This window comes from Anopheles stephensi, chromosome 2 (genome assembly GCF_013141755.1).
Source record: "Anopheles stephensi strain Indian chromosome 2, UCI_ANSTEP_V1.0, whole genome shotgun sequence".
Lineage (NCBI taxonomy): Eukaryota > Metazoa > Arthropoda > Insecta > Diptera > Culicidae > Anopheles > Anopheles stephensi.
The window spans coordinates 77,123,705-77,134,033 of NC_050202.1; the positions used below are offsets into that span (position 1 = coordinate 77,123,705).

Genomic DNA, 10,329 nt, shown 5'->3' on the forward strand with positions numbered 1-10,329 from the left:
GGTGTAATAAAAATAAAAGCTTACACTACCCATCCCCCATGGTGGTAGTACATTTACATCGTGAGTTGCCGTTTTTTTTGTGTGTCGGGGCAGCTAGCATAAAGGTTAGTGGGACATCGGCGGTCCAACTAACCTCGGGCGATGCTGGGCTTCCCCCTTGGTACCTTACTTAAGCGTGCAGGCATTAAACTGCCCACTAACGGGCGGGCCGTCGGGCCTATGGGTTCGCTTGGAAAGATGTGCCAATTAGACAATGATCGCTATTAAGGGTTGGCTTTAGTCAAATTGTGCTGGTAATACTGACAACACAAGTGTTATAGTGACTGGAACTGGAACGGATTTTGAAGCTAAAATGTGTCTCTTAAACATGTTTTAATTTTAGTGAATGCATTTTCAATCTACTTAATAACCAATATGAAGAAAAGATTGAGGTTTTCGATGATTTACAAATCCGTGGCTCAAAAAGCAAACGATCATAGTCGATCGGAACGATCAAAAAACATAATTGGTCATAAATATGGACGTCACTTTAGAGCTTATTCCAATCTTTCTGGATAGGCTAAAGACTATCAGCTTGGATTGGATTTCTATCATAAGCTTTAAAGAACACATACAGAGCCACCTGCAGTTTGTAGCACCACCCATCAACTGTTGTACGCCTCACGCTGGCAATTTAGTTTAACAACCATTCATAATTTTTCACCAAATCAATCGTGCCGTGCGCCTAAAGCTTTCTCGCAAATGCAATTCTCACTCGCGTTGCATAAGTTTCCTTCAAAACGACATAATGTGACACGTCATAATGGCAGATCATGATCGTCATGATTTTCTTCAATGAGTCACCCGCTACTTGCAGCAAGTGGAATCTTTTAGACTTGTCTCCCAACCGTGCAGAGTCATGCGACCCGCGTGCAGGACACAACTGGAAAAACGAGCACCAGAATTGGGTCGCGCCAGGATGACCCTGAACGAGGTACCACCACACCATCGATCGACCCCGCGACCGTTTCCCTGCCGACGATGATGATCCGCCTCACGTAACGAACCTTATCTCCCCCAGGGCGCGTATGCAACGAGTTGCATATGTGTATGGTGGGCCGTTTGCGTGACCTTTCTTGCTGTGGCCCCAGCCGGAAGAATGCGGTACGAGAGCGCCGAAGGACTGGTTGGTGTGTGTGTGTGTGGGTAAAGAAAACAAAAAAAAAATTTGCAAGCGGACAGAGCCCTTACGGGGAGGGATTTACCACGGCCCATGCTTTTGGGGGCTACCAGGGTGGGAATGGAGTTCCTGTAATTTGTAAATATTTGGTTGAGCCTGTACTAGTCTGCACCCGTCAGCAAACGTGGTGGTGGCGCTTGCTGTCGGGAGCACACGGCTACCTTCTGGCGAGATACAGCACGAAGTTATATCTGACTTGGTTTGTGGTTCGCGCACCGCAGTCGCTGACGGTCAGTTCTCCGGTGCGGTTGTTGTTGAACCGTTGTCAGCAAAACATATCGCGATCGCGTGCAGTTTCATCGTGTGACAGTTGAACGTGCAGTCCGGCGACTTTTGTGTGAGCATTCTAAGCATTTGTTTACTCTTAGTTCGTAATGTGTGAGGAAGTGACAGTAATCGTAGAGTAGTGGTAACAACACAAAACTATCATCAACCTAGAACCTGCGGTGTGCTTGAAGTGATCGAACCGAAGGTGAATGACAAGAATCGTGATCGTATAGGACAGTGCCAGCTAGGTATATTCTTCAACACTTACAAACGGCAAAGTGTTAGTCTTCCGTCAGCGGTACGTGGCTGCAGTTGCATCACGTGAATTACAGTGACAGTAAGAAACCCGTGGAACTATGTGCGGGAGAATACTAGCTAGTGACCTGCGTTGTGTGCTGCAGCGCATCATAAATCTCGTTGAACGTTATTGAGTTGAAACACATTAATTCAAGAAGAATGAGGTTGTGTCAAAGTTTAACTGATTAGCGCTCGCAATTGATTATCATCTAGATTATCTTCGGTTGTTTTTCTTACCAGTTTGGTAAGCGTTAGCCAGTGATAAATTGTTCCTGAAATTTAGCTACACATGTGGTAAGGTCAATCATAAAGACGGTGGATGCCTGCCTGCAACAGGGTATTGCCGGCTCTGCTCATCTTTAATTCATTGCTCCCCTTTTAACTCTTGGGCCAATCTGCAAATCCGCCAACCGATATGCTGATGAGCGGCTGATGGGACAGGCACATGCCTGTTACGGGTGCCAATACCACAATGCGATTTGATTGAAATACGTCCAATATCAAGCGTGAAACGTCCCGCTTTTAGCACTCCCGTCCAAGATTGCAGATAGCGGAGGCACAGACAGTGTTATCGGGATCGGTCGCTCGTTGTGTCCATTTAGGAGTAAACATGTAGCTTCAGTTTCATCATCGGTTGCCCCGGCTGAAGATGCTTGCTTCCCGTGAATTTATACTGGCAACAGCTAAGTTAAGGTATAGATCACCCCCCCCAGATTGGGTCGTCTTTAGCAATGATTGCAATATTGGCAAACAGTGCACATAGTGTGCCTGATTTATGAAGCATTTGCATTTGCCGCAGGCTCAAATGATGCGACGAGTGTGTTGCGTATTACAACAGCGATCAACACCGGTTCAGCCCCTTTTCCCAACCGAAAGCAGTATGGATGCACGTAAATGACAAATTTATCACCTCATAATGTCCCCACAATTACTGGGCCCGACCCGACCACAAGCGATGGTTGAAATGAAATTAAAAATGTTGCAATGCTTCTTGCAGCGTGCGAGCGCACCTAGCGTGCAATGGTTGAAGCGTGGCTTTATTATTTTATCTTCAAATCTTACCTCTAATATTATAATGCTTATTTTCTTTTTTAAAGTTTATCTGTATTAAGTGAGTACAAACCTTGCCACTAAAGTGTTAAAGCAAAAAGGTTCTTCTGTGGATTCCGCTTCTGTGGACAGTGAGTCGCATACCGGTCGCGTAACAAAGTGACGACGAATCATTCCTGCTTGCGCTACAGAACGCGTCAAGACTACCGAATGAAGGCGGATATATGTACGATGTCCATCCCTTTTGCTATTCATGTCATTCGCCGCCCGACGGAACCGTCCAATCGCATCGGCATACCATTGGCTTACGCACGCGGCGTTACCGATAGGGGGGAACAACATCGCACCGAACTGACGCTTCCTATTTATCGAACAATCGAAACATAATGTGTCCTTGCTAGTTCCAATTTAATCGGCAATACACGCTACCGACTACACACCTTTCCAAGTGTAGTTTAGACGGGTCTGACAACTGAAATCCCAAGGGCAAAGGGGGGTTCGTCGCTTTGCTATCAGTAGAGTCTTCTGTTGCGCGTGCCCCCCGGGTGGAGGTGAACGACCAGCGGGTACACATCGTAAATTGATTAGCATATGCAATTTGGTTCGTTGCAAGGCTACACGTGTGGCCAGATTTTACTGCACCCTCGCCTAACCTTTATTAATAATTTCAAGTCCATGATAACAATCCAGAAGCTTCAAACCTAATCGAATCCGACGCGCATCAAGGGTGTATCGCCGAAAACCGGTACTGCGGATTGCCACCGTTAAGGACACCGTTGCGAACTACCAGCATCAATCGCCGCGCTGAGATTCCATAAATACCACACACACTCTCTCTCTCTCTCTCTCTCTCTCTGTATTAGCATATCTTTATGCTGATCGTATGATGCGATCAGATCGAATGTGAAGAAGAGCTGAAGGCGAAGAAAAGTAACGCGTCGTACCGTGCTCTGCTTTTCATAAGGGGCCTGCCCGTGAGAATGGTTTCATAATCATCAGTCTTTCTTCGACCATCCGCGGGGCCTTGACCGACTGCACACCAGTTCTGCCGACTTTCAGTATCAAGATCAAGATATGTGCAGGATACGGAAAGCCAAAACCACCACCACGGGTCACTTGTTTTCCCATACACCCGAAGGACGGCTGGTTTCGTGTGCAGCTTTTGCCACCCGGGAGGATTCCCCTGCTTCGGCACGGTTTTTTAAAACTTTCCTCTCTAGTTTTCCTTGAACTGGTCGCCATTTCTTCGATGGTCGCAGTATTAAATCATCGAGAATCCGCATGTGCATTGCGCGTGTGGCACAGCTAGTCCAACGGCAAGTAACCTACTCGCTGTATACTTTACAATAATGAGAAGAACTACTTTACCAGCGTACCACGCGTACCCATGGCCATGTCTCCACGCTGGGGAGTTGCTGAAGAAAATTTATTACGAATATTAAGCAGCCGATAATTGTAGGTCGTGCTAAGGAGGACGCAACTTAAGCGGCAGCGTTATTGATTGCTGCTGAAGATTATAAACCTTTTTCTGTGGCATATAAACAGCATGCATTACACGCGTGCCAATATATTAGGTCGAACGCAGATAAATCCGTCCGTGTAAAGAGGTTTAAACCACCCCTGAGCGTTCCATAAATGCGAAATCCAGAATTTGTCCGCCTTCGAACGATTGCTCAAGACGTTCCCGTACAATGAAGCGACCGAAGTTGCGTAAGACGTGGAATGCGCCGATGGGGCCGCATCTGTGTGTACGTTTCCATTTCATTTGCTGAAATTGTTGAAGAAGGTTATTGAAACTTGTTTTTGTTTTACCACCTTTTGCGGGCGTTTCAGGATGGACAGATATGATGGGCCCCACAGCACCTTTCCACCTTGCGGGTACGGGTACCAGTGCGTTGTAAAAATGTGTTAATAAAACTAAACCATAAGGTGTAAAGGCACCGCTGGGGAGGGAAGAACATTCGATTGGTAATTTATCGACCCGGGCTAGCTCACACCCCCTCCCCAATGATATAACAGCACTTTTAGTTGACGCCAACCGAGACACGTTCGATTGGATTTTGGGAAGGCGTGCCGTCGGTATGTTAAGCGTTGGGAAATGCTAACGTTTTGCTAACTGCTACTCGGCGGAACGATAACACCAGTGCAGTGCAAGCCAGCCGCGGCGACCAGTTTTTAACACAAGCCACAGGCTCGAGGACGATCACTTCACGTACGCAGCTTCCTTGAAACGCGCGAGCTCAATCTGTATGCAAACGACGTGCCGAGTGTGCGAAACGATGCGGCCGGAGATTGGGATGGCTGATTGATAGCTTTCGATAGTAAAAATAGAATCGATAGTGTGGTGTTTTTTTATTAACTCCCTGATACACTAATAGACTTTGCCTGATTTAAAATTTAAATATTTGAACGATGTGCCGCTTTTGACCGTTGCAAATAAACTGTAGATGACTCAAACAAGCACACAAACACACAATGAAACATCTATCGATCAGTAAAGATCGCTATAATTACATTACATCACCGACTGAGTCAGTAATTACTACAATTTGCCCCTCCGATTACTTCCCATCGAACAGGACACGTTCGCTCGCGTGACTCAACCGGAGCTAAATTATTTGCCGGCCTGTCGCCATTGCCGGCCTGTCGCCAGATGGGGGACCAGCCACAGAACGGATCCGCGATGAATGATGGACGCATGATGACGGTGCTGCCGGAGATGGCACCGTGCAGTATCGCCGAATCGTATGCCGGCCGATCGATCTTCATCACCGGTGCGACCGGGTTCATGGGTAAGATCATGGTGGAAAAGTTGCTGCGTGACTGTGGTGAGGTGCGGTGCATCTATTTGCTGATACGCGCCAAGAAGGGTATCGATCCGGCCCAGCGCAAGGAGGAGTACGTGAAAAATATTGTGTTCGATCAGGTGCGCGAGCAGTGTGGGGCACGGTTGGACAAGATCCGGCTGATCCGGGGCGATATCCTGAGCGAAGGACTCGGACTGAGCGAGGACGATCACCGGGAGCTGGTGGAGAACGTGGAGATGGTGTTTCACTGCGCGGCCAATGTGCGCTTCGATCAACACATCCGCCAGGCGGTGGACATTAACTTGAACGGCACGATACGGGTGCTGACGCTGGCGGAAAAGATGCGCAAGCTGGTATCGTTCGTGCACGTGTCCACCTCCTACTGCCAGTGCAATGAGGCGGTGCTGGAGGAGAAGCATTATCCCGCACCACAGAACCCGGAAGGCATCTCCAAGATGGTCGGTCTGCTCGATGACGATATACTGGATCTCATTACGCCAAGGTGGGTAGCGTTTGCAACGTGTTCGGTTGCTGTGTGCTAGGGAGAGCTCACGCCTCACGTACCCGCTTTACTTTTCCCCGCCAGACTGCTCAACAACCTGCCAAATACGTACGCCTACACGAAAGCACTCACCGAGGATATGGTGTATCAGTATCGGGGCAAGCTGCCGATCGCCATCGCCCGACCATCGATCGTGACGGCCGCCATGAGGGAACCGCTGCCGGGCTGGGGCGAAGGTACGAACGGACCGACCGGACTGCTGATCGGTGCCGGGCGTGGCGTAATTCGCAGCATGCACTGCAACGGCGAGTATCTGGCCGACTTTATGCCCGTCGACCTCACGATGAACGCCATCATCGCGATCGGCACGGAGCGCATGAGGGATCCGCGGAAGGAGGAGGTGATGTACTACAATCTTACCTCGTCGGCTGACAACCCGATCAGCTGGGGCGAGGTACTGGAGATGGGCCGCAGCGTGCTGAACGACAATCCGTTCTGCTTCGCCCTCTGGTACCCGGATGGATCGATCAAGTCGAACTATCTGTACCATCTGCTGTGCGTCATCTTTTTCCACTACTTGCCTGCCTACTTGATAGACTTTTTGCTGGTGCTGCTGCGCCGGAAACCTTTGTAAGTGCTCGGATCGCGAGGATCAGGAGTTTGAAGAGCTCACGTTGGAAGATGTTAATCATTGCTTTCATGTTTGCTCCACTAGCTTGGTGAAGGTACAGAAGCGGATATCGGCCGGACTGACGATACTCCAGTACTACACGACCAAGGAATGGATATTCCGGTGCGAAAATGCGAAATCCTTGTACCGGCGGCTTTCGCACGACGACCGCAAGCGGTTCTACTTTGATGTGACGGAAATCAACTACCAGACCTATCTGTATGATTTCATCCTCGGTGCCCGCCAGTACATCCTGAAGGAAGCGCCCGAAACGTTGCCCCAGGCACGAAAGCTACTCCGAAAGTAAGCTTATGGTACAATTTTTTACAGCGTGATAATGCTCACGGCTAACGCCCTTTTTGACTTCCATCTTCCCCACAGACTCTACATCATGGACAAGATAGTGCAGATTGCGCTGTACGTGCTCGGGCTGTGGCTGTTCTGGATGTACCTCGAGCTAATAACTGGCTCGATTCAGTTCGTTTTTGACACCGCAATCGTTGGTCTGCGAGGAAGTACGACCGTTCGACAGGGACTTTGATTTCATTCCGCACTATGACTCCCCGTTTTGTGTAGAAAGTCAGTGAGAGTTTTATATGTGCTTTTTTGTACGGTGACGTTATAAAATGTGAAAAATAGTTTGTAAGCTCTGTTAAGCGTGTAATTAGGTTCGCGATCATCATTTATGCTGGGACTGTTGGGGCACGACGTTTTTCTACAGGCACACCAAACAACGCCCCCGGCTCGGTAAAAGCAGGGGTTCAGCGTAGCGCAAGCCTGCGTTTGCACAAACTCACTGTAACAATGCAATTGTGTGCTTATTGGAAGATTAATAATATTTACCGTATTAATAAAGATTTTTATAAAACAAACTAAATCTAGTTGATCCAAGGAAATGGATCAAATTATTCTTTCTTTATTGTTTGCACGACTATGCTGTGAATGGGTAGTGTATGTATGAGAAACAGAGCTTTTCAAGACGCGGTTCCGACTTTATATGGCTTATAATCTGTCCACTGCGGGGGAACAAGGATTAATTGTTCGAGAGACTGTACTTATAATTTTACGATTGACATTGCTAATTACACCTTGAACATGGCAAACGACACAGGCCCATTTTTAGTACGGTTTGTGCTGAACATGGCATATTTGTTTTGATTTATTCATCTTAGTGCGAAATTCGGTACATATCACACACCCTCGCTCTCGTTATGCACTTCCGGCAACCGTAACCGGTAACCTCGATCGATTTCTTCCTACACGCGAACCACCGTAACTGGTTCGAACGTTTTATTGTACGACACAACCCAATAATATTGGGACATCCTTTGGGATTATGCTTGCGCTTAAAGCAACGATTACCATCCGTTTCGTTTGCTAACAACATTTCACTACACCTAAACGAACATACGACGGTTGGTAGGTACATTACATCCTACAAATATTTACATGCCATTTTATATTTACAATCAAGAGCCGAAATAGACAGAAGAATACTTTAAGCACGCGGGAGCAACAAACTTTTTTGTTTGTTTGTTTGCAACGAGGAACGGACAACTAGAACTGTTTCGTCTGCACACAGAAACCGGATCAGGGATCGCATTAAATGCAATGGGTAACAAAACGCTCGTTTTGGTGCACTCTTTACGCTGGGACGCTTAAATCTCATATTAGTGGGTGGTTTTCTTTTGGCGAAGAGTAAAAAGGGGAGAAATGTGGTCTGAGATCACACCACCGCGCAATCCCGGGCGCCCGCTCACCGAGTACTTCAGTAGAACACTTTCTTCAGCTGCTCGTAAGCCGTATTCATGATACCCCAGCTAAAGAATGCACGCGTGCAGTTCATGCTGACACCTTTGTACACATTTCTTATCCTTCGGTCCCGATCATTGTACACCTGCCTTAGCGCCGTCCACATACTGTCGTAAGGACCGCCGACCCGGCACTGCATGGTCACCTTCACCACGTTCAGGGGATAAAATAGCGAACTGATAAATGCACCGATGCAAGCACCCGCAACAAACTCCTGCGTACGTTGCGAAAGTATTGAAACCTTCGCGGGAAGCGAAAAATGGGGGCGCGATTAGTGTCGATCAAGGGGGTCCGCCAGAAACATTTTACTTACCCGCTTTGGTAGCCGACTGTCGGCTTCCTCTCGTAGCACGAAAAACATGGCATTGGATGGTCCATTGCGCCAGAGCACCGGCACCAAACCACGGTACAGCTCTTTAATACCATTTTCCAGAATGATTATTCTACAAAGGAAGAACTTGTTTTAAGTTAAACAGAGTCTGCCTCCTACTTTAACCGAAAAGCACTTACTTGAACGCGTGATGAGTGTTGCGATACTTTTGATGATACGTCGCATCCGCCAGCAGGGTCTGCACCCGCTCGAATGGCATCAGCATGGCTTCGAATGTACCCGCTACCATGCCCGCTACCGTTTTGGCCGTGTAGGGATTCACGTTACAGTATTCTACCAGAGGCCTTCGTGTGCTATCGTACACACCAAACATCAACGACAGGGAGATGGTTTTCTGAGCCAGCGGGGGGAAAATACCCCTATACAGATAGGTCATTCCTTCGCTGCGCAGCTGCCCGAAAGCTTGCGTTAGCTGCACCCCGTGCAACATTTGCCGGAAGATCATCTTGTAGATCGGGTAGGTGACGGTAATGTTTACAAAGGCCGCTCCCCAACCGCACGCAAACTCCCGCCAGCAGAAGATAGGTACCGAGGAAGGGTTGGCCACGGTTGTGACCGTTGGCGGAACTCCGGTCGGTTCAGCGCGAACAATTGCCATGGTGATCGCAAAACAAACGCCGTGGGCGAGAACCGATTAAAAACAAAAGCTGTTGTGTGTCTCCAACAGGTGTGTGTATGTGTGGTAAAATTCTGCTGCGATAGGCCCGTGCGCGCTTAGCAGCATCGCTACAGATTCACGCTAGTTATCGTCGCCGGACAGATGAGGAGTTCCATTTTCCCATTCCATCAGCACACGTGCAGGAGCTGCCGAAATATGATTCTGGCAGTTATATAAGTGATGACCACCAGGAGAACAATGTAGTTTCAGGATTTTGGGGCCAAATTTGGACAACAACAAGGGTACACCAGTCAGATCACATGAGCGATCCTGTTGCGGCCAGCACCAGGGTTTGCTTCTGCTAATTTCGCGGGCTGCCTCTCCAATGGATTAACTACACTTCGTGCATTCCGAAGCAGATTGTTTGTACGTGCACACACTGATAAAATTGATTAGATCAGCACCCTCCGTGTTTGCGAATAGTTTTGTATTTTTCTTTACCATTTTTTTTTTGTACAATGGTAACTGTCATTATCAGCTGACAGGTGGATGCATGGTGGGTAATCGAGTGGTCATGTAAAACGACAGTTTTGTTTATTTTTATTAATTGTGTTGACAAAATTCGACCAAAATACAAAAAAAAGGATTTATTGAATTTGCCTTACAAAACTAACAAAAAAAATGCTTAAAATATCAAACAAATACAGCTTTTTACA

General features: G+C 47.7%; 2 protein-coding genes across 8 annotated transcripts; one reads left to right on the plus strand and one right to left on the minus strand.

Moving 5' to 3' along the window:
- The first annotated feature begins 1,335 nt into the window (after positions 1–1,335).
- Positions 1,336–7,684, plus strand: LOC118503567 (putative fatty acyl-CoA reductase CG5065). Of its 7 annotated transcripts, XM_036036983.1 has the most exons (6): positions 1,340–1,556; positions 2,881–2,894; positions 5,413–6,142; positions 6,227–6,772; positions 6,858–7,115; positions 7,194–7,684. In XM_036036983.1, exons 3-6 carry the CDS (start codon positions 5,487–5,489, stop codon positions 7,351–7,353), a joined length of 1,620 nt encoding a protein of 539 aa, XP_035892876.1. In that variant the 5' UTR covers positions 1,340–1,556; positions 2,881–2,894; positions 5,413–5,486; the 3' UTR covers positions 7,354–7,684. The 7 variants fall into 7 exon arrangements, with proteins under 7 accessions (XP_035892882.1, XP_035892876.1, XP_035892875.1 ...); XM_036036982.1 differs by lacking the exon at positions 2,881–2,894 and having other exon boundaries at positions 1,341–1,556; XM_036036986.1 differs by lacking the exons at positions 1,340–1,556; positions 2,881–2,894 and adding an exon at positions 1,570–1,691.
- Positions 7,685–7,928: 244 nt separating this feature from the next.
- On the minus strand, positions 7,929–10,147 carry LOC118503570 (solute carrier family 25 member 51). The gene is made up of 3 exons (XM_036037003.1): positions 9,135–10,147; positions 8,938–9,067; positions 7,929–8,865 (listed from the first exon to the last, which is right to left on the minus strand). The coding sequence occupies exons 1-3, from the start codon at positions 9,611–9,613 to the stop codon at positions 8,581–8,583; spliced, it is 894 nt and encodes a 297-aa protein (XP_035892896.1). The 5' UTR covers positions 9,614–10,147; the 3' UTR covers positions 7,929–8,580.
- Positions 10,148–10,329: the final 182 nt, after the last annotated feature.

What these genes read in the sequence shown, in the direction of transcription:
- LOC118503567 (XM_036036983.1), top strand. Translation starts at nt 5,487, where the DNA reads ATGGGGGACCAGCCACAGAACGGATCCGCGATGAATGATGGACGCATG. An exon ending in CTGCTGCGCCGGAAACCTTT is followed by an intron (nt 6,773 to 6,857) that starts GTAAGTGCTCGG and finishes TTGCTCCACTAG; the next exon opens with CTTGGTGAAGGTACAGAAGC. An exon ending in GCACGAAAGCTACTCCGAAA is followed by an intron (nt 7,116 to 7,193) that starts GTAAGCTTATGG and finishes TCTTCCCCACAG; the next exon opens with ACTCTACATCATGGACAAGA.
- LOC118503570 (XM_036037003.1), bottom strand. Translation starts at nt 9,613, where the DNA reads ATGGCAATTGTTCGCGCTGAACCGACCGGAGTTCCGCCAACGGTCACA. An exon ending in AACACTCATCACGCGTTCAA is followed by an intron (nt 9,068 to 9,134) that starts GTAAGTGCTTTT and finishes CTTCCTTTGTAG; the next exon opens with AATAATCATTCTGGAAAATG. An exon ending in ACAGTCGGCTACCAAAGCGG is followed by an intron (nt 8,866 to 8,937) that starts GTAAGTAAAATG and finishes CTTCCCGCGAAG; the next exon opens with GTTTCAATACTTTCGCAACG.